Raw genomic sequence first — 24,139 nt, forward strand, 5'->3', positions numbered from 1 at the left:
AGTTGTGCAATGATTATACTGAATCGGGAAAATCTCAGGTAAAAAGTACAATTGTTGAGCACATTTATAAAAAAACTAATAATACAAGAAAAATCCTTGAAATTAAACAAAAAAAAAAAGAAAAAAAAAGAAAAAATCACTCACCTTCTAATTCATTACTGACAGAAGATTAGTCAAAACTTAGAGCCAGTGTGCACAGATGAAAGTAAAAAAAAAAAAAAAAGTATATGGAAGACAACTAATACTCCTAATTCTAGCTAGTATTAGTATGAATACTACGAAAACTCTATGGAAGATTTTTCTAATAATCATGGAATTAAGAACACCTGCTCCAAAGGGGTGCTTAAGGGTCAAAGCTGTATAACTGAGAAGAGATCTCCACGTAGCCTTTAAAGGAATGCGGAGAACCGACCAGGTCAGATGCCCTGGTCGGTTCTCTGCATGTCCAATCCTCACCTTCTCTTGGTGCACCCTGTTTGGTATCTACCTAGATACTGAACAAACGAGGATGGGCTGGCATTTGGAATTTAGACTTCCAAATTGTATTCTTATTATTATTCAAATTGTATTCTTAGAGTGTACAGGGGATTTGAAATTGGAAGTGATCACTATTTAGTCTTGAGCAGGATAAAATTGAATTTCATATTGAAAAGAATGACATGTAAGAAAGTCTTAAAGTGAATAAAAGATGAGCAGCTCTCAGATGTCAACTATATACTAAAATACACAAAAAAAATATCATACCAGTATACAAAACGATGGTACATCATGACAAAATTTCATGCTGGCAGGCATCGCCTGTTAAACAAGGTCCCCATTGTTTTTGCCAGGGCCAACAGCAAAAAGTCAGCTACTGGAACAAATCTGAAAACACACCCCAACTCAACATCATGAGAGTTAAAGATCGGTATTATCAACATAAGAAGCCTGAATGGCAAAGAAATGGAGCTAGCTGAGGAATTAGATAAGTATCAGATCGGCATAATAGGGGTGACTGAAACAAAAAAGACAAAAATTGGTGAGATCTTTCTGAGCAATAAATACAAAATGTTATATTCAAGCAAAGACAATCAAGGAAAAGAAGTAGGAGTAGCCATAGTATTCAACACTAAATACGAGGCTAATCTTCTTGAATGGCAGGCAGTCTCAAGAAGAGAGATGTGGGCAAATATGAGAATGGGGAACTGGACAATGAGATTTATTTGTGCCTATGGTCCCACAGAAAGTTCTAATAAGGTAGAAATGGAGGAATTTTTTGAGGCTCTAGAGAAAGCTACTGACACAATGAAAAATTGGTCCTTGTTGGGGATCTAAATAGCAGAGTAGGGAGCAATGGGAAACTGGACAATGAGACTTATTTATACCTATGGTCTTAAAGAAGGTTCTACTAAGGTAGAAGTGGAGGAATTTTTTGAGGCTCTAGAGAAAGCTACTGACACAATGAAAAAGGTAAAGATGGTCTTTGTTAGGGATCTAAATAGCAGAGTAGGGAGTGATTGTCAGACATACTAAAATATTTTGGGAAAAGAGCAAAGCTAACAATAATGGCAAATACCTGTTAGATTTCTGCTCAGGACATGGACTGGTTATTACTAACATCATGTTCCAACATAAAAATATGCACAAATTCACATGGAGAGAAGAGGCAAGAAATAAGAAAAGTCTCATTGACTATGTTATACTCGATAGTGATGTTTTCTCCCTGGTTCAAGACATCAGAGTGTACAGAGGATTTGAAATTGGAAGTGATCACTATTTAGTCTTGAGCAGGATAAAATTGAATTTCATATTGAAGAGAATGACATGTAAGAAAGTCTTAAAGCAAATAAAAGATGAGCAGCTCTCAGATGTGAGCTGTATACTAAAATACACAAAGATTATTGATCACAGCCAGAGAGGCATGTGGTGAGGTTATCTGCAAGGATAGAAAAATCAGAACTCCATTGTGGACACAGGAAGTTAAAGAGGCAGTGAACGAAAAGAAGAAAGCATATTAAAAGTTCCTGGCAAATAAGTCAGCTTGTGCTCTTAGACAATACAGAGACAAATTAAAAAAGCAAAATACTGCGTAAAACTAGCTAAACAAAAGTCATGGGAAGACTTTGGCAAGAACATAGAAAATAAATATCAAGAAGGTGGTAAGATATTCTGGAGATTGTTGAAGAAGCTTAGAAATGGAGGAAAGAGTGCAGTAAAAGAAGTTAGAGATGATAAAGGTGACATAAAAATGGGATAAAAAGATATCCTTGATGTATGGAGTAATTACTTTGAAAAATTGCTAAATGAAACAAGCACTGATATCACAGTAGTAAAAAAACACTCAACAGGCATACAGTCAGGAATGCATATCCATACTTGAATTAGAAAAAGCCATCAAAGGCTTGAAATGTGGAATTTGATGCTATTCTACCAGAAATGCTGAAATATGGTGGTATAAAAGTATTATAGTAGCTGCACTGCATACTTCAGAAGGCCTGGACAGAGGGATGAATTCCTGATGATTGGAGTAGAGCTCTAATAGTACCCATATATAAAAAGGGAAATAAAACAGAATGTGAAAATTACAGAGGTATTTCCCTACTGAGTGTTCCGGGCAAGATTTATGTCAGAAACTTGAGAACCAGTATACTTGAGAAACGGTTGAGAAAAATTGTGGAAGAAAAGCTTGGTGAAGAAAAAGCTGGATTCAGGCCAATTGAGGCTGTCAGGATCAGATCTTCACTTTATGACAAATACTTGAGAAAGCATGGGAATATAACAAAGATCTGTATTTAAGTTTTGTCTATCTGGAAAAGGCGTATGACAAGGTGCCAAGAGAGAAGCGATTCAATGCACTACAGTTATATGGTGTCAATGGGGCATTATATCAAGCAATACTTAGTCTTTATTTGAGTTGTAATTGAAGGAAATACAGAAAGATGGTTTAATGTTAAATCTGGTGTAAGACAAGGATGTACATTATCCCCTCTTTTATTCATTATCTATATGGATCACATTATGAAGGAAAGTGGTATTAAACATGATATCGAAATTGGAGATGTTAATGTCAGCTCTTTGCTTTATCCGGATGATGTTATACTTCTAAATAAATTTGCTACAAGTCTGCAAGATTCCCTGACTAAATTGAATAACTGTTGTAATAGATATGGTATAAAGGTCAGAAAGAAAAAGACAAAGACAATGAAAATAGGTAGAATCGTTGAAAATGTCAACTGTGTTTTGAACAGAGAACCTGTGGAACAAGTATAACATTTCAGCTACTTAGGCAAGATTTTTAGTGAAGATTATTATTATTATTACTACAGGCAACTCCAATGAGTCCATAGACTCATCGAGGGAGACCCTAACATCATGTCAAGAACAACTATTCGACATTCACACAGTATCTATCATACTTCGCCTTGAACTCATTTACAGTCATGGCACCCACAACAGATTCTGGCAGTTTATTCCCCTCATTCACCACTCTCCAAGTAAAAAACCTAGCTTGAACGGAGAACCTGTGGAACAAGTAAAATATTTCAGCTACTTAAGCACAATTTTTAGTGAAGATTATTATTATTATTATTACTATGGGCAACTCCAAGGAGTCCATAGACTCATCGAGGGAGGCAATAACATCATGTCAAGAACAATTATTTAACATTTACACAGTATCTATCATACTTCGTCTTGAACTCATTTACAGTCATGTCACCCACAACAGATTCTGGCAGCTTATGCCCCTCATTCACCACTCTCCAAGTAAAAAACCTAGCTCTAACACCTGTGCTAATCACACTCTTGCCTAGCTTCCATTTATGGCCCCTAGTCCTCCCAACACCAGTCCTATCCTCAAAAAATATCTTCTGAATTAATCTTATAGAAAACCTTCAGTAATTTTAATGTCTCAATCATATCACCCCTTTTCTGCAACCCACAAATCTTTAACCTGTTCTCATAAGGTTCATTCCATAGACCTGCTATCATCTTGGTCACTCGTCTCTGGATCCTCTCTATCAAGAAGAAACCCAGGTTAAATCTGGTGTGAGACAAGTGTTATCCCCTCTGTTATTCATTATCTATATGGATCACATTATGAAGGAAAGCGGTATAACAGAAACCCGTCTAGACTACTGTGCCCAGATATGGGCACAGTAGTCTAGATGGGTTCTTATCAAGGTTTGATACAAAGGAACAATAACCTGTTTGTCTCTGCTTGTTAAAGTATTTTTCAGCAACCAAGTGATTTGATGAGCTGATTTAGCCACTTTCGCAATGTGCCCCCTAAACTTTAACTCCCTATCCACCAAACTCCCAAATTCCTGGCCTTGTCAATCTCCTGGAGTACAGTTCCACCAATGTAATATACTGCTGCTAATCTTTGCACCACAAAATGCATAACCTTACATTTTGCCACATTAAATTAACATCCAATCTCCTTAGCCCACTCCTCCAAACTATCCAAATCATCCTACAAAATTTTGACATCCTGTGCATTCACTATTGCTCTACCAAACTCTGCATCATCAGCAAACAAATAAACAGTTCTTCTCAGATCCTTTCCTATATCGTTAATGAACAAATTAAACAGTAGTGGTCCAAGAACAGAACCCTGCAGCACACCACTAGTCACAGGCCGTCTTTTGGACTCTACTCCTGAATAAACCACTCTTTGATATCTCTCTCCATCAACCACCCTCCTATCCATCTCACCAACCCTATATCCATCGCCATATGCTGCAGTTTACTGATTAGAATTCCATGTGGTATCCTGTCAAAGGCCTTAGCAAGGTCCAGTAGAATCACTGTAAACCCATTACCCTTATCCAGTTCAGCCATCACTGTGTTATAAAATGTGAGCAAGTTACTGAGGCATGATCTACTCTTCACAAAACCATGCTGTCCCCCATACAGTAACCCATTTTCGTCTATCCAATCCTGTATTTTCCACTTGACTATTTTCTCCAAGACCTTGACAACGATTCCTGATATGCTGATCAGTCGGTAATTTACAACAGCAGTCTTGGAACCTCCTTTATGTAGTGGAATTATTTTCTCGCCTTTTTCCACCCCCTTGGGACTAATCCAGACTTCAAATTAAACAAAATGGTCAAGGGCACTGACAATTCTTTAGCAGCTTCACGTGCGACACAAGCAGGTATACTATCAAATCCCACAGATGTATTGACATTGAGGTTTTGTAATAGACTATTCAACTCCACTTCATTCACCACAATTCCCATATAAGCTGTTGGTTCTTTCATTCCTGCAATGTCACCACCTGGATGATATACTCTTGCAAAGTGCCCGCTCAGTAATTCCACTATATCAACTGATTCGATTACCTCCCTGCCATTGGCATTCTTTAAAATCATTCTGCCATATACATTTTTCTTTTACTTGCAACATATCAAAAAAACTGTTTGGAATTCTCTTTAGCCTGCATAGCTAATGTTCTTTCATAATCCGCTTTTGCTTTTCTTACCACACTCGTTACCCTTCTGGCCTGTGCTTTATACCATTCATGTGCCTGCTTTATACCGTTCATCTGCTGCCCACCACCACCACTAATATTTTTTGTTTGTAAATTGTGTGTGTCGTCAAGGCCGATTTGTCTGTATGTGGGACGAAAAACCCAAGTTGTCGGGAGGGGAAAAAAATCCTAGTTCCTCTGCATGAGATTGGTTAACTCACCTTCAATTGAAAAAAAAACACCCATACAAAGATCCCCCTCGTCATGACGAGAATTGAACTTATTTCTTTTCCAATCCGTACCGTCGTTCTTCCAACTGCAGCATGGAGGCACTTATATATTTAAGTCTTAACTCAAGTAAGATCCTACAGAAATTGAAAGAATGTATGACAGTTCCACTGTACAATGGTGGTACAAAAATTGACAAAAACTAACAAGGAACAGCATGAATTTACTAAAGGGAGGGAGGCCATGTCAGAGTGATTTTATGATTATAATTACTGCACACGGTACATCCATGGAGTCCAAAGACTAATCACAGGAGACCAAACTATGTGCACAATTTGCTCATATTTTATAACATTATGGCTGAGTTTTGTACAATTTAAATTGAAAGAAAGTGTGTGAGTGACAGTATTTTTATTTCCATTTCTTTTGAACCTTGTGCCCATCATGTGCATTTAATAAATAACATGCAAATACAAGATTAATTTTTAAAATGTCACACATCAAAATAATAGGAAATGCAATATTAGATTGCAACATTAAAATAATTACTTGGTGTTAGATATTAGGATTGGCTTCAAATCATCCAAAGCAAATGAAAATTTTATTAACAGTCCAGATCAGAATGATTGCTGAACTAAATCAACAAATATACAATTAAATAATTACTAGTCCAATCCTTCCTGTCATCCTTTTCCAAGATATACTCCTCAAAAATGTAAATATTATCTCCATAACCAGTCTCTTATTCTAATTACCAACCTGTTTTTCACTCTCCAATTCCCATAATTTAACTCCAAACTTATGTCAAGTTCTGGGGTTAAAATAGAGCTTAGTTAATATTAAAAAGAATAAATGTGTGCAACATTGATTAAATCATTTTGTGACATGACTGCCATCATTAAAGTACGATCAGCTGAAGATGACAGATTGACTAGAATAGAATGTATAAAATAGAAAGGATAGAACAGGAGGGAGTGTACAGTTAATGTAAGAATAAAAAAAGAAATGCAAGTAAAAAAAAAACAGGATACCACATGTCAAAGCACTCAAAATTTCAGAAAGATGTATTTCTTGTCTAATACAGCTTTCACCTTATTGTAAAATAATTAATGCCCTAATAAAAGTCACTAAGACCTTCACCAGTATAGAAACTAGTTGATCATCTGATGCTTCTCTACAAACTTCCTGAAAAATACAGCAATCCCTTGTGATAGTTACAGCAAAGCAACCAGAAAAGAGTTATATTTTAACTGTACTTGTGGTTTTACAGGAATACAACTACCTCTGAAAACTGGCTAACTCACCTTTTAGTTGACTTGCCTATAAATGTTCCCCATATCCTAAATGGGATTTAAACATAGCTCTTACCAAACCAAAATGTACTCAATGTCATTCTTCTAATTGCACTACCAAGGTTATTACTACCTCTCTCTCTCCATGATATCACATCATCCGGTTCCACTGCCTTATAAACATCAAGCTGATTCTACAGCCAGTATCTCTCTCTCTCGTTTGTATCTCTAAAAGTATACTTAATCCCACCTCATTTCTAGAACATGAAATGCCCAACAAAGTCTTTATTGAATATTTATGATATCTGCTACTGCTGAGATGCATACAGAAAAATACACATTCTTCTATACTTGCCCTTTCTAGATGGTAATATAATCAAAGAACTCCTCAATATTTACTTAACCTACTCCACATGCTTCTAATCTATGTTTCCAATTTTTCCTTCAACATTCTCAAGAAATTAAATATATTCTATTTTTATTCTTATAATGTTCACCTCACCTTTACACCAAATACCATAGCTTTTAGCTTCAAGGCTGTCATGTTTCTTGACTAAGAATTTTTTTTTTCTTACATTAACAATACACTCGCCTCCTGTTCTATCCTTTCTATTTTAGTCAATCTGTCATCTTCAACTGATCATACTTTAATGATTTACATTAAATCATTTGTGACATGATTGCCACAAATGATTTAATGGCAATCATGTCACAAAATTATTTAATGAATGTTGCACACATCTATTCTTTTTAATATTAACTCAGATCTATTTTAACCCTAGAATGGCAATGCCACATTTCAAACATTATTACTATATCGATACCCCCAACACAGGAAGCCCACTAATATTTATGAGTGGAGTCACTCATAATCTAAATAAAGTTTTTGTTAGTTATCTATTATCATATCTCAAGCAACAGAAAGTTTTGTCATGCTAAGTATCATTTGCATGAATTCATTTTGTTTCAAATTAAAAACAATCAGTGCAAATATTTTGATTAGAGAGCAGACGGGGGGTTGGTGGTGGAACGACGTATATGTGTTGCAGACGGCCAAAGAAGAGATGGTGGTGGAGGACTTGAGGATGAAGAACTTGGATGTGGCTATAGCCCAAGACAGGAAGTTGTGGAGGAGACTCACCACAAACAGTGACCCTACTTAAGTGGTAAAAGTTGTAGAAGAAGTGAAAATATTTGGATATGAAAGCTGAAAAACATAATAATTACCTGAAAAGGGATGCCACTTGAATTTATGAATATTAACATTTTGAGGGAGATGACCACTACTGGAAATGTCCTACTGTAAAAAGGCCTATTTAAATAAAGATTAAGACTAACTGGTACAGTTAGGAAAGCAACAGTAACAACAAATGAAGAGAATTGTGGTAAGGACTTAAGACAAAAGAGGGGATTCCAGAATGGATACTCACTGACAAGAGATATGGAATGCATGTGCAAATGACAGCTTGGTTGGCTAAGCAAGTCTCTGCTTTCCAACTTACAAGCCATGATAAGTGATTTTCATCAATGGTGTGAAAATGCCAGCCTGGTTGGCCAAGTGGTTAACGTACCCACTATCCAGTCAACAGGTCACAGGTTTGAATCCTGTTGCAGGCATGGATGTTTGTGATTGTCTTACCTTGTGTACTGTTATACCTTTGATATGGCACAGTATGACCTTTGCTGTCCTTGTGCCATTAAAACCATAAACCACCACCATCATCATAATCATTACCTACACTCTTCATTTGACAAATCATGTACTGAAAATTGCCAAAACTTCTACAATCCCAAATTCAGATCTCCAAGATATTCTTCAATTTAGTACCGATAACTTCATTAATTTCAATACTAGTAAAACTTATTCCTGATTTGTTTTATGCAAAACACCTTTTCAGGTCTTTTTCTAGACTATGAGTCTTCTCTTCCTGGGATTACTCTAAAGTCCAATCTCTTTTGACAAACATATTACAAATATTTCCTCCTCAGCACCCAAAAAATTAATTTTTCTCTTTCACTCAAGGTTACCTTTGAACAGCTATGAACTACAAATGACAAATTCATCGGAATATGGTTTGTACAGCTGGGTGGTGTTCCAAGGAAATATGAGAGAGAGCTACAGGTGTTGGAATTTAATATTAACAGGTTTCTTCTTTTTCATAATTCTGCTCATTCATAGTACTACAGGCTGAACAGCTTCACTTATATGGAGTTTCTATATGAAAATAAATAAATAAATGGAGGTCTGAAGTGACAATGCTGTACGATGACTGGTTTTTACAAAATGATTACATATAATCTACCTATCACCTTCCATCCAGCAATGTGATATATCTTTTGTGGGTGTGAAATGTAATAAAAAAGCAGTCTTTGAGATACCAGGAGTGAATAACTGGATAATATAAGAAATATGAAACCCTTGTCAAAGTTACAACTGAAAAATTATTATTTTTTCTTATTTTTATATTTTTTTATTTTATATTCCACATTTTTGACATAGACAGCATGGCTGTACTTGACTATATATATACAGAATGGCTGTATACAATGACCAAAAAACTTTTCAAAACACCATAATTATTGAGGATAAATGGAACATTATACAGAGTAATATAGCATTTCGTTGTTATCACCTAATCCCTTTTCATGAAGGATGCATGGAACATTTTCCCTTTAGAGTATAAGGTGACATCTAGAGATACACTTTGATTTCCTAGTGGAGTCTTTAAAAGTTCTTCAATTCTTAACTAATTGAATCTTTGAACATAAACTTCATGGTTTCAGAACACCATTGGCAAACACTGTTCAAAATTACTACTTTAAAGTATAAAATTTTTTTCTGTAATTCTCCATTTTATTATTTTTATTTTGGGTAAATGTTTATTATTATTAACGATTTAGATTTACACACACACACACACACACACACACACACATATATATTTTTAAATAGAAATTCACCTTATGTTCTGTTCACATAAGATGGTGAGACCACCACACTGAGTTCTAAGTCAATGAACTGTTTCCAAACATTAATCTGATCATTATTATGACTTTTTTCTTGACTACTAGTATTAATAAATTAAAGACTTACTTCTGTATGTTAGTCAAGTAAATATTAGTTTAATATCAAACGTTTCACTGACTAATATTTGTCAGCATTTTCAAAGGAATACACTGGTAAGCAATAGAAAGTAACAAAAACTAGGAAACTAACCGACAATTCTAAAAATTATATAAAGTTATCACTGTGCATGATACAGTGATATAATACGCGTGTTCAAGCAATGTTTGATCTGTTGAGATATTTAATGTAATTTTTATGAAAGTTCATTTCCTTTTGGTTAAATGATCTGATTCGAGTTTTCCATATATCTGGTAAGATTAGGCCTTGATTCTTATTTAAGTTACCTGTTGAAAGGGTGACCGTAGCAGCTTCTTTAAATGTTCTGGAATGGTAGTTGTCTTCTATGTAAAGCATATGACTCATATCCCATCCAAGAAAGAAACAAGAAATAAATATTGATACATGAAAGAAAGAACACGTAGGCTATGTTAGGAATAACAAACAGGATATATCAGGCCTTTCTTCACACTTTGCCTCTACCAACCATAATATTGAATGGGATATGAGTCATATGCCCTACATAGAAGACAACTACCATTCCAGAACATTTAAAGAAGCTGCTACAGTCACCCATTCAACAGGTAACTTAAATAAGAATCAAGGACTAATCTTACTAGATATATGGAAAACTCTAATCAGATCATTTAACCAAAAATAAATGAACTTTCATGAAAATTACATTAAATATCTCAACAAATCAAACGTTGCGGTTGCAACACGCGTATTATATCATAGTATCATGCACAGTGATAACTTTATATAATTTTTAGAATTGTCGGATAGTTTCCTAGTTTTTGTTACTTTCTACTGCTTACCAGTGTATTCCTTTGAAAATGCTGACAGATATCAGTCAGTGAAACGTTGGATATTAAACTAATATTTACTTGACTAACATACAGAATTAAGTCTTTAATTTATTAATTGATCTGATCATTTATCACCTGGTTAAATGCTAATAAATACATATTAATATGACTAATAGTCTAATGCAAATGATTAAAAAATACAGATGGGGTGCTTAAAGGTCAAAGCTGTATAACTGAGAGGAGACCCCTCCACATCGTCTTTAAAGGAATGCGAAACCCACCAGAGCTTCTGACCTAATATCCAATCCTCACCTTCTCGTGGTGCACCCTGTTAGGTATCTACATGGATACTGAACGAACGAGGATAGGCTGGCAATTTGGGATTTAGCTGACCAAACTGTATTGTTATTGGCTTAGGCTTAAACCAAAATATAAAATGATGGTACAACATGACAGAATTTCATGCCGAATGAGGCATTGCCCAGTTAAAAAAGGCCCCCGTTGTTTTCGTCAAGGAACAAACAGCAAAAAGTCAGCTACTGGAACAAATCCAAAAACACATTCCAACTCGTCACCAGAGTTAAAGATCGGTACTATCAACATAAGAAGCTTGAATGGCAAAGAAATGGAGATAGTCAAGGAACTGGATAAGTATCAGATCAACATAATAAGGGTGACTAAAACAAAAAAGACATAATCTGGTAATATTTTTCTGAAAAAAAATACAAATTGTTATATTCAGGCAATGACAATCAAGGAAAAGAAAGAGTAGCCATAGTATTCAACACTAAATATGAGGTTAATCTTCTTCATGGCAGGCAGTTACAAGTAGAGTGATATGGGAAAATATGAGAATGGGGAACTGGACAATGAGACTTATTTGTGCCTATGGTCTCACAGAAGGGTCTACTAAGGTAGAAGTGGAGGAATTTTTTTAGGCTTTAGAAAAAGCAACTAACACAACGAAAAATGAAAAGTTGGTCCTTGTTGGGGATCTAAATAACAGAGTAAGAAATGATTGTGAGACATACAAAAATATTTTGGGAAAATTTGGAGAAAAGAGCAAAGCTAATAATAATGGCAAATATCTGTTGGATTTCTGATCAGGACATAGACTGGTTATTACTAACACAATGTTCAAACATAAAAATGTGCACAAATTTACATGGAGAGAAGAGGCAAAAATAAGAAAAGTCTCATTGACTATGCTATTGTTGATAGTGACGTTTTCCCACTGGTGCAGGACACTAGAGTGTACAGAGGATCTGGATTCGGTCTTGAGCAGGATAAAACTGAATTTCATACTGAAAAATAGAACATGTAAGAATTTTAAAGCAATTAAAGTTGGGCAGCTCTCAGATGTAAACTGTAACTAAAACACACAAGCATTATTCAATTGCCTGAGAGTGTGGTGTCTGCAAGGAGTTTGAATGTGTTTAAGACCCGGTATGATGAGATGTGTGTGAGATAAAAGGACCTCCTAGATGAGTCTTTGACTCCATGAGGTCTTGTTTAATAATAATAATAATAATAATAATAAAAATGAAAGAGTTTGAGAACAGGAACCAAACCTCGGAGAGTCAGTGGCAAATCCTGAAGAAAACATTGATTAATTCAGCCAGAGAGAGAGAGAGGCATGTGGTGGTGAGGTTGTCTGCAATGATAGAAAAATCAGAACTCCATGGTGGACATAGGAAGTTAAAGAGGCAGTGAAGGAAAAAGAAGAAAGCACATCAAAAGTTCCTGGCAAATAAGTCAGCTTTTGCTTTTAGAGAATACAGAGACAAATGTAAGAAAACTAAACATTGTGCAAAACTAGCTAAAGAAAAGTCATGGGAAGACTTTGGTAAGAACATAGAAGATAAATATCAAGCAGGTGGCAAAATATTCTGGAGGCTTTTGAAAAAGCCCAGAAATGGAGGAAAGATTGCCGTAAAAGGAATTAGAGATGATAGATGTGACACAAAAACTGGTGAAAAAAATATCCTTGATGTATGGAGTAATTACTAAATGAAAATTGCTACATGAAACAAGCAGTGATGACAGTACAGTAGTAAAAAACACTCAACAGACATGCAATCAGGAATAAATATCCATACTTGAAGTAGAAAAAGCCACCAAAAGCCGGAAATGTGGAAAGGCAGCTGGAATAGATGATATTTGACCAGAAATGCTCAAGTAAGGAGTCTTACAGTGGCTGCACTGCATAGTTCAGAGGGACGAATTCCAAATGATTGGAGTATAGCTCTAATAGTATCCATATATAAAAAGGGAAATAAAACTGAATGCAAGAATTACAGAGGTATTTCTGTACCGAGTGTTCCTGGTAAGATTTATTAAAGTATACTTGAGAAATGGTTGAGAAGGACTGTGGAAGGGAAACTTGGTGAAAACAAGCTGGATTCAGGCCAAATAGAGGCTGTCAGGATCAAATTTTCAAGTTACGACAAATAGTTGAGAAATTGTGGGAATATAACAAAGATCTGTATTTTAGTTTTGTAGATCTGGAAAAGGAGTATGACAGGGTGCCAAGAGAGAAGCTGTTCAAAGTGCTACAGTTGTATGGTCTCAATGGAGTATTATATCAAGCAATACTTAGTCTTTATTTGAGTTGTAAGTCAGTAGTTAGAATTGAAGGAAATACAGGAAGATGGTTTTATGTTAAATCTGGTGTCAGACAAGGATGTACATTATTCCCTCTGTTATTATCTATATGGATCACATTATTAAACCTGATATCAAAATTGGAGATGTTAATCTCAGCTCTTTACTCTATGCAGATGATGTTATATTTCTAAATAAATCTGCTACAAGTCTGCAAGATTCCCTAACTAAATTGAATAACTCTTGTAACAGATTTGGTATGAAGGTCAGCAATAACAAGATAAAGACAATGAAAATAGGCAGAAGCACTGAAAATATCAATTGCATTGTGAATGGAGAACCTATAGAACAAGTGAAACATTTCAGCTACTTAAGGCACAATTTTTTAGTTAAGATAGTAAATTAAATATGGAAATATACAACAGAATCAATAAAGCTGGAATGGTAGGAAGTCAACTGAATAAATTTATATGGAATAAGAGAGAAATTAGTAAAAACACTAAATTAGCTGTATACAAGACAGTGGTCAAACCAATTTTAACTTATGGATCTGAGAGCTGAGTTAGAAATATAACACTTGACCACAGACTAGAGATATGAGTCCTGAGAAAGATTAAAGGGGTGAACAATTATTATTATTATTAACATTTGACCTCCATGGAGTCAGAGACTCATCGTGGGAGGTACTCACTATTTCATACAATGCTCATCCAACCACGTCTTAAATTGATTCAATGTGTCCACATCCACAACATTCAGGCAATGCATTCAACTCACCAACCACCCTCCATGAAAAGAACCTGCTTCTCACTCCTTTGCTCACACCCTCCTTATACAGTTTCCAGCAATGGCCTCTTGTTCTACTCCCCTCTCCCATTCTATGAAAAATCTCTTCCATGTCTACTTGACAACAACCCCTGATCAGCTTATATGTTCTTAACGATATCCCCCCCCCCTCCTATTCACAAGGCTCTGCAACTTACATTCTCTCAATCTGTTTTCGTACTCCACATTCCAAAGATCACTGACTACCTTTGTGAATCTTCTCTGTACCCTTTCCAACATATCCTCGTCACCATGAAAACCTGGTGACCAAATCTGTGCTCAATAATCCATATGAGGCCTTATACAATGGAATCATAACCTCTCTATTTCTGCATGTCAGGGTTCTCTGCATCATTGCCATTATTTGATGTGATGTCTTCACAACTTGTGCAATGTGGCCTCTGAATTTCAGGTCCTTGTCCACCATCACTCCTAGATCTCTCTTCTCCTCTAGTTCTGTCAAAGTTTCCAAACCACGTGTATACTTTGCATCCCATCGTTGCTTAGCAACATCGAACTGACAGTTACACTTATCTGCCCATTCATGAAATCTATTCAAGTCCTCTTGTAAGGCATTAACATCAGCCTGACTGTGCATTGCTCACCCCAGTTTTGCATCATCTGCAAACACTGGATATCACTAGTTAAACCTGAACCAATATCCTTAACATACAAATTGAATAACAATGGTCCCAAAACTGACCCCTGTGGCATGCCACTGGTGACCTTTCTCTTTCGAGATACTGCACCCCCATATACAACTTTCTGATACCTATCTGACATCCAGTCACTGATCCAACACAGAAGTCTGTTATCTAATCCCATTTGTTTAATTTATTTAAGAGCTTGTCATGTGGCAGTCTATCAAAAGCCTTTGCAAAATCCAAGTACACCACTGTATATGCATCTCCTCTGTCCAAGGAATTTGTCACTTTGTTATAGTACATAAGTTAGTGAAACATGATGCTGATAACCACAGAGAATACTGCTGTTATCAACCCATTCTGTATCCTACTTCTCACCAATCTCTCCAGGACCTTCACCACAACTCCAGATATACACCGGCCTATAATTTGAAGCTACAGCCTTATCACCACCTTTATGCAGTGGAACAATTTTACTCTCCTTCCACTCCTTGGAACCTGTGCTGTAACAAAACTCTTATTAAACAGGCATGCCAATGCTACTGCCAGTTCCCTGGAACATTCCCTTAAGATGTGTGGTGATATGTCATCAAATCCTATCACCTTATTAACATCAAGGTTATTTATTTCTTCAAACATCCTGCTCACTCAGAATTAAGCTATCATTCTCCTATGTCCTCTACACTTAAGTACCTCATGATTCCACCCTTATCAGGATGAAACACCCTTATAAATTGATCACTGAATACCTCAACAATGTCTTCTGCAGCATTTACCATTCTATCATTTCATCCCTTAACTTCATCTTTCCATGATCATTCTTCCTTCTACTTACCACTTATCTAAAAAACTCTTTAGGGGTTTTCTTAGCCTGATTTGCCAATTTCTACTTTTTTTTTCTTTACTAACTGAGTCACTCTCCGAGCATGTTCTTTATATTCTTCATGTGACTGATTACCATTATTCATCTTGTACTTCCTCCAAAGTACTTTATTTTTCCAGATTTCATGCTTAAGCTCCACATTCATCCATTTTACATCTACCTTATTCAGCCTTTTGGCCTTTGGGATACATTTGTACATTGATGCTGTTATGTATTTCTTTGTAAGTTCCCATGCAGCATTTATTTCCTTATCGCTCAACTCCTCGTTCCATGTTATAGCTCAAAGTTGTCTCCTAAGCTTGTCATAATCACCAGCCTTATAATTCCACATATATCCTTTCCTCGCAAAAGTCTGCATATAACTACCCACAACACAAGTGATTACTTCATGATCGCTTTCAACAAGATGGCATCAGTGGCAATATCATATTAAAAACGAGGATATTAGGAAAGAACTTAATATTGTTAGCATCCAAGAATGTGTTAGCAGAGGTAATCTCAGGTGGTATGGTCACTTAAACAGAATGGGAGAGGAAAGATTAGCAAAAATAAGTGTTCTTTGCAGTCGCGTAGCTAGAGCTGTGGCCGCCCGGGACAGTCCCTGAGTTTGTCACCCCTCTCAATACACACCAAAAATATTACAAAAAGTGAAAAAGTGAAAACACAAACATCATTTTCATAGTAATCTAGGTAATTCTTAATCAAATTTCATTTAGAAAAACTCCTCTCACAACTAGCAACAGTAATTGTGAGGAAATTCACAGTACTATTACAATATTTGGAACTGAGTTCTCGAGACTGTATTTTAGAATTAACTGCAAAAATTCAAAAACGTTCAAAGTGCCCCAGGGAAGGACCCCCCCCCCTTAGCTATGCCATTGGTTCATTGCCATGTTGGCAGGAAAAAGACTCAGAGGAAGACCAAGATATAGATGGATTGATGCAGTAAGAAGTGCCTTAAAAGATAGAAATATAAGATCTGATAATGTTAAAGTCTTGACAGGTAACAGATTGATTAAATCTGTTACCTGTCAGGAGTAAGATTGTAGATAGGAAGTTAGTAATGGTGCAAGTTTTTCATGCAGTACTATCATATTCTGTATACCCCTTGAGGGTACATATCAGGAATTTGATGATGATGATGATGAAAAAAAAAAAAATATATATATATATATATATATATATATGCACAGATGGTAATAATCATTCATAAATTTGATGATAGTATACCAAAAAAAAATTTTTTTTTCCCCAACCAAAAATTAAGAAATTAAAGATGAGTAGCTCTTACAGGTAAACTATAAACTCTACTATACAAATATCATTCAAAAAAATAAAAACACTGGAGTCTAAGTGGCAAACTGAAGAATACACTGATATAGCTAATGAGGTACGTGGTCAAGTTATTTGCAAGGATAGAAAAATAAGAACACCATGGGTTTTTTTTTTTTCAAGTCCTGGGACAGAAGAAAGTGTACCAAAAGTTCCTAGAAAACAAGTGAGCAGATGCTGTAAAAGAATATGGAGAAAAATGTAAGAGTTAAGCTATGTGTAAAAATAGCTAAACAAAAGTCATGGGAAGAATACAGAAGATAAATATCAGGAAGGTGGGAAAATGTTCTGGATACTATTTAAAAAAAAAAAGCTTAGAAATGGAGGAAAGAATACTGTGAATGGAATCAAAGATGATAAAGTGATAAAGGTTGAATGAAAACTGAAGATCATGGTATTCCAGATGCCAACAGTAATTACTTTGAAAGACTCAAACAAAACTAGTAATGAGAGAACAGAAAATATTCAAGAATGCAAAGATGAGTACATATCAATACTTGAGTTAGGAAAAAAAAACTATCAAAAGCCTGAAATGGGGAAAGGCAACTAGAGTAGATGAGATTTGACCAGAAATACTCAAATGTGAAGGTATAAATTTTTCTAGTGGCTACATTGCATAATTAACAGGGCCTGGTCAGAAGGACAAATTCCAAATGACTGGAGTAGAGCTTTCATACCCATCTATAAAAAGAGGAAGAAAGCTAAATGTGAGAATTGTAGAGGAATTGCTCTGAATATTCTGGATAAGATTTGTGCAAGCATACTTGAGAAGAGGCTGAGAAAAATTATGGAAAAGAAATGTGGAGAAAAAGAAGCTGGGTTCGGACCAAAAAGAGGTTGTCAAGATCAAATTTTCACTTTACGACAAACACTTAAGTCATGGAAACATAAAGATCTATACTTAAGTTTTGTAGATCTGGAAAAGACAAATGACAAAGCACTCGCAAAAAACTTTTCAAAACACTATAATTATATGGGATAAATGGAACATTATACAGAGTAATATACACTATATTTAAGATGTAAGTCAACTTAAAGTGAACTAAAGGAAATGCACAAAGATGGTTTGATGTAAAATCTGGTGTTACATAAGAGTGCACATTATCTCCACTATTATTCATTATCTATATGGTTCTCATTATGAAGAAAAGTGGCATTAAACCTGATATTAGAATCAGATATCAAACTCAATTTTGGCATGAAGATTAGCAATAAAAATTGAAATTAGGCAGGAACATAGAAAAAGAAAACTTCAGCTGCAATCTCAATAGAGAACATACAGAACAAGGAAAATATTTCAGCTACTTAGGCACAGTTTTTAGTGAAGATGGCAAATTAAATTCGAAAGTAGACAATAAAATAAGCAAAGCTGGTGTGAGTAGAGCCTGTTGGATGATTTATTTGGAATAAGAGAGAAATTAGCTAAAGCATTAAACTAGAGTACACAAGACAGCATTCAAACCAGTCTGAAGTTAGGATTTGAAAGTTGGGTTAAAAATAAAGCACTCAGAAGAGTGAATAGATACCATCAATGGCAGAATCATACTGAAAATGAAGATATTAGGAAGGAACTTAACATTATGGTATGGTCATTTAAAAAAAGAATTATTATTATTATTATGTGACACCTCCAGGGCGTGCAGACTCGTGGGACAGGAAAAGTTAGCAAAACAGATGTCTGATGCCAAGATAGTAGAAAATAGATCCAGAGGAAGACCAAGAGCTAGATGGATTGATTCAGTTGCAAGTGCCTTAGAAGACTGAAATGTTACATACAACAATAGTGGAGCAATGACAATGTTCTAGCATTAAGCGCATACTGGAATTTACATCACTGAAGATGTAACTGTGATTCTCTCTTTCACTCTCTATATATATACATATGAAGATTGATTTACTCAGTTGTTATACATTTTTATAAAAGGATTGAATGACTAGAACCGAGAGAAATGAAAACAAAGTTTATTAGTACTAACACAATTATGTATATTATTTCTGGGAAAACTTCCATGTTAATTAACACAATTAGTTTCAGCTTACATCAGCCTTCATCAGGTGCACATTAAAAAAGAAATAACCAGTAAACATAGAGGAAATAACTGTAAACAACACAGAAAGTATTTCAACGTTGAAGTCTGCGCATTCAAAACTGTTCCCTCATTGGCTTCATTGTTGGGCATATGTATGCGTATAGTATCTCGTGAACACCAGTATTTGACCATAGCACGACAGCCTGAAAGGTTGTAACTCAGGTTGTTGTTGTTGAGATGTAGGGGGTTGAGAATGATTTCCTTTGATTCTATTATCTTCCTTTCTAATTCATCATGGCAACGGAAAATATTATTAGACTTGTTCCATAGGACTGTTTGGCAGGGTTTTCTTCATTAGAATTGGCTGAGAACAGAACATGGCTAGACAAAGCACTGGCTCATGTTCGCTTGTAAGTGATGTCTCTCTTGTGCTCCTCAATGCACAACTCTATTTACTTCTCTGTTTGGCCAAAGTAAGGTACGGTATGTCACAGTTGCACCAGATCTGGTAAACACCAGGAAAATGATGTCTAGGTTTCAGATGTCTCACTAGGGAGGGGATTTTTGGAAGAGGAGTAAATAAAGATCTTATGTTGTATTTTCTAAGAACCTTGGCTAATTTGGGGGAGACAGAGCTTATGTATGGTACAAAAATATTACCTTTTACACTATTGGTCTCTTCATTATGGCCACCGGGAGGATTTAATAAGAATTTATCAGTAGTTTTTTGAGAATTACCATTTAGTTGAAAAGTAGACCTGAGAAAATTGAGTTCTTTATTAGGTTCTATCTCATCATCAAGAAGAGAGCGATAACTATATCCTAGAGTAGAAATGATTCCAAACTTTTGAGGAGGATAATGATGGGATTGACCGTGGAGATATCTGTTGGTATGGGAAGGTTCTGTAAATCGAGATTTTAAGTTTTTCTGAGGAACGGGTCAGTTTGATGTCCAAAAAAGGAACAGAACAATTAGCTTCAAACTCAGCCGTAAGTTTTATGTTTGGGTGTTGACTATTTTGATGTTTAAGGAAGTTCAGGAGAGATTCACAGCTATGGCTCCAAATCAGGAAAATGTCATCAATATATCTTCTCCAAATTCTTGGTTTTAAAGGATAGGAAGAGATGGCTTTAACTTCCAGATCTTCTAGATAGATGTTAGCAAGTAGAGTAGACAACAGATTACCCATTACAAGATCATGATTTTGTTTATAGATGGTATCCTGAGTTGATGCAATGAATAAGTAAGGCCATGATCTTTTTAGATAATTTATCCCTGAGTAGTACAAGAACTTCATCTGTAGGAACATTGGTGAATAAGGAAACTATGTCAAACCTTGCCATGATTTCATCTTCCTTAATAATGATATCTTTTATACATGATACAAAATCTGCGGAGTTTTTAATATAAGATGATGACTTACCGGAAAAACATTTGATAGATTTTGTCAGATATTTGGAAAGGTTATATGTTGGAGAGTCAATTACATATATATCTGCATATGAAAGGGTTTGAGAGATTTGAATTTCCTCCCTCCTCCTCAGGTAATTCATTTTTTGACATTTCATGGAAATTTCAGGTTAATGTTCAGAGGGAAATATGTGGTGATGAATGCATTTTTCAATATGCTAGGTACACAACACAAGTAACTACCAAATCATTACCTTGGCAGAACTCTGTTAACAGAACAGTGACAAAATTATTTATGGGTTGACCTGAAAACCTCCTTAAATTCAGATTGATGTGAATGTATCAGGATGGTAGAAATATATATCATCTACATATTTAAATAAAAGCTGCTTTTGTTCAGCATAATTTCACAGTATTACCATCATTAAACAGCTTTTGAAATTGAAGACACGAGATAAAATATTTGGGAATAGTGGTGGGGCAGGAGTGATGTATAACAGCTACATGATAAAGGTTATTAAAAAAAATCTCTCTATTATGGCTGCAATGTCTCATGGATGAAACTAGTGATCCACAATATATAAAGGGAAATTTGACAAGGCTCATCACAAAAAGGATGTATATCAGGATTACGGAATACCAAATAACATGAGCAGGTATAGAACTGTAGGATATGATTCACAGTTATGAAAAGGGTGATTTGAAGATGTATTGTAACACTTTTTTTTTTTTTTTGTTAGAACATGCTGCAAAGGGAAACAAGATAGAAGTGGTTGCTTGATTTTGTGGGGAATGAGAGATTAGGATACACTGCAGTGGGTAACAGGCTGAATCCCTTTTGAGTCTTTTAGAATATCACAATTTACAACTTTTTTTTTCTTTAAATATAGTTTTTTGCTTATTTTTTGTTGAATACAGTAAACAAAAATGGTTAATTTTTCTATACCATAAAGAATTAATTTGTTACTTGCATTGCTTAAAGGATGATGAAGTTAAATGCATTTTAAAGGGAAAAATATTTTTAAAAAATTCCCTTTCCTCCTAAAAAATAAAAAAAAATTAACATTATTTACATATAATTAGCATAATAAAGTATTTTGGTAAATCTGATGAACTAAGCTTTATTCTTCTTTTGGTTTGCATATATAGGATATAATACTGATTATTTTTCAGTTATCCAACTTTCAAATAACTGGAGCACCTGTTAAACAATCCTCAAGTGTGTCAGCATGTTAACTGATTTCTGGAACAGTATTAAATAACCACATATATTCAATTAACTGTACCATCAATCACCTGATCAGCAAATCAATTCAGCAATGTGAATAGATACAGAGATCAATATAATCAGGACTCAACAATTACTAAAAATTGATCATTAAAAAAATAATTACTTTGGAAGATTTAAATTAATAAGTGAACATGTTTTCTATTCCAAAATTATCATAATTTTTACATAAAATTTTCAGATATTGGCTAAGCTAATAAAATTTTCAGAAATATGAAGCAAACAAGTGGTATATCAGATTTTGGGTGGTGGGTGATTTTCATCTGGTGTAAGACTACTACCATGCTTATTAAAGGACAAAGTGGCTTAAGAAAAGTTCCATGTTTTGTTACTACAACAGGGTTTCTGGATTATGTAATCCTCAGACCACCTGCAATGCTAGTTTTATAAGTTTCAACCTTTCCCTTTTGGACTTAAGTGCAGAGCACACATGCATGCATAAAATTTCAACAGACACAAACACTACTAAACATTCTTAAAAAAAGTTTGAAAAAAATGTAAAACATTCAAAACCTGAAGGACACACACATGTATATAAATATATAAAAACTAAGTAGTACTTCCCAGTACTTGTTGCTAGACATCTTTGTTAAGCAACAGAAAGCTGATTTATTATCACACTCAAAGCAACTTTATTTATCATACATCAGGAATGGTTAAACTTCATAGTTGGTGCTATTCTAAATAAAGCAATTCATAATAGCATGATTTTTTTAATATGAAGTAACAGATACTTACCAAAAAACAGAGTTTAGGCCAGTTATGGATAAAGTACCTGTATGTATATATAGAATAGGGTTCTGATAGGTCTTTTTGTATAAGCCGCATTATGTCAGGCATCTGATTTTCAGATTCGTATCCTACATATTTGATGCACATAGCTTCAGTCAAATTACTACATGTTGATACACTGGCATCCGCTTTATCTTCACTGCTAGACGATTCATTATTGTATATGTCAACATTGTGTAACAATGAATATTCTTTAGCTTTATTTGATTCATTAAAATTTATTGGTCTGCTGTGTACTCCACACAAACTATCATGGCCTATATCAAGAACTTTTCCTTCACCGTCACTATCTGCTGATTTATCATTCCAAGTTAAATGTGAATCGTCATCCTTTTTACTTCTCAGACAAACCGATGAACCTGTCCTCTGTGCATCTTCTATCGATGGGGAAACATACTTGTAACACTTCGTCAACCCATTCACAGAAAGGTCAACACAATCCACACACTTTGCATCTGAATAAAAAGGGGTACTGCAGCCATTTAAAAGATTTGCACTACTGTCTTTGTAACCGATTCGAAGTTTGTCCTCTAAATCACTTGCAACATTTGTTACGTCGTTCGGACTGACAAGCGATCCATCTCCACTAACTGGAGATATCTGGATCTGATTCTCGGTGACATAACTCTGATTAGGATTTAAAGTCTGCAATGCGCAAGAAGTTAAGTTCCCAATAGAAGGAAAATTAGAATCTAAAGTACTTGCATCTGTAACCCTAACTTCAATACTGCGTAGGCCTACGTCTACGGGTAAACTATGTTCTTCCATAGCTGAAACAGTCAGCAATGCCAAATCATAATATTACTTAAAGAGCAAAAGCACCCCATAAGAATAAACGCCTAACATTTCCACTTAATCAATCAAATTAATCGGACATCGAATAAACGTGTTAAATGCTATCATGCTAATCTATACTACCAAGTGCAAAAACCACAACTCCTGTGGAACCGTGGTCGCCGCCACCTTCACCTTTCGACCACAAAGTACAATGTTTTAGAACGCATGCTCTTCCTGACGTAGCAACCAAAAGTGCTTTTGAGACTATACATAGGGTTTATAGTTTTCATAATAATAATAATAATAATAATAATAATAATAATAATTTAAAAGCATGTTCCTATTTAGTTTCATGAAATGAAATGAAAAATAACTGTAATATATTTTGTAATATGTAATGTTTGAATTCGGTTCTGTTTCGGTGTATTCTTTATATTTTAACATGCGGCTATTGATAATTATTGTGGTCGTCCCATTGAAATACGTAATATATATAAAAAAAATCAGCTAACGCCTTTTTATTCCCGTATATAGGGAGTAGGCGAGGCCGTTTTTTAGCCTTCCAAAAAAGTAATTTTTTTAATATTTTCTAGTCTCTTTTTTTATCTCAATTTTTGCTATGATAGTCACTATCTGCTGATAATA

The 24,139-nt window shown here is 35.0% G+C and overlaps 1 protein-coding gene across 1 annotated transcript in view; it reads right to left on the reverse strand.

The window, feature by feature from the left end:
- The window catches only part of Naa30A (N(alpha)-acetyltransferase 30 A), a 70,700-nt gene extending 47,016 nt beyond the window's left edge, over positions 1-23,684 (reverse strand). The window contains exon 1 of the mRNA XM_090406844.1: positions 22,664-23,684. Within this exon, the coding sequence (XP_090262970.1) occupies positions 22,664-23,485 (822 nt within the window). The 5' untranslated portion in view covers positions 23,486-23,684. The remainder of the gene's footprint in view (positions 1-22,663) is intronic.
- Between the last annotated feature and the right edge of the window lie 455 nt (positions 23,685-24,139).

Source organism: Typopeltis vanoorti, chromosome 17 (genome assembly GCF_054136105.1).
Source record: "Typopeltis vanoorti isolate ZY-2024b chromosome 17, IOZ_Tvanoo_1.0, whole genome shotgun sequence".
In the NCBI taxonomy this organism is placed as follows: Eukaryota; Metazoa; Arthropoda; class Arachnida; order Uropygi; family Thelyphonidae; genus Typopeltis; species Typopeltis vanoorti.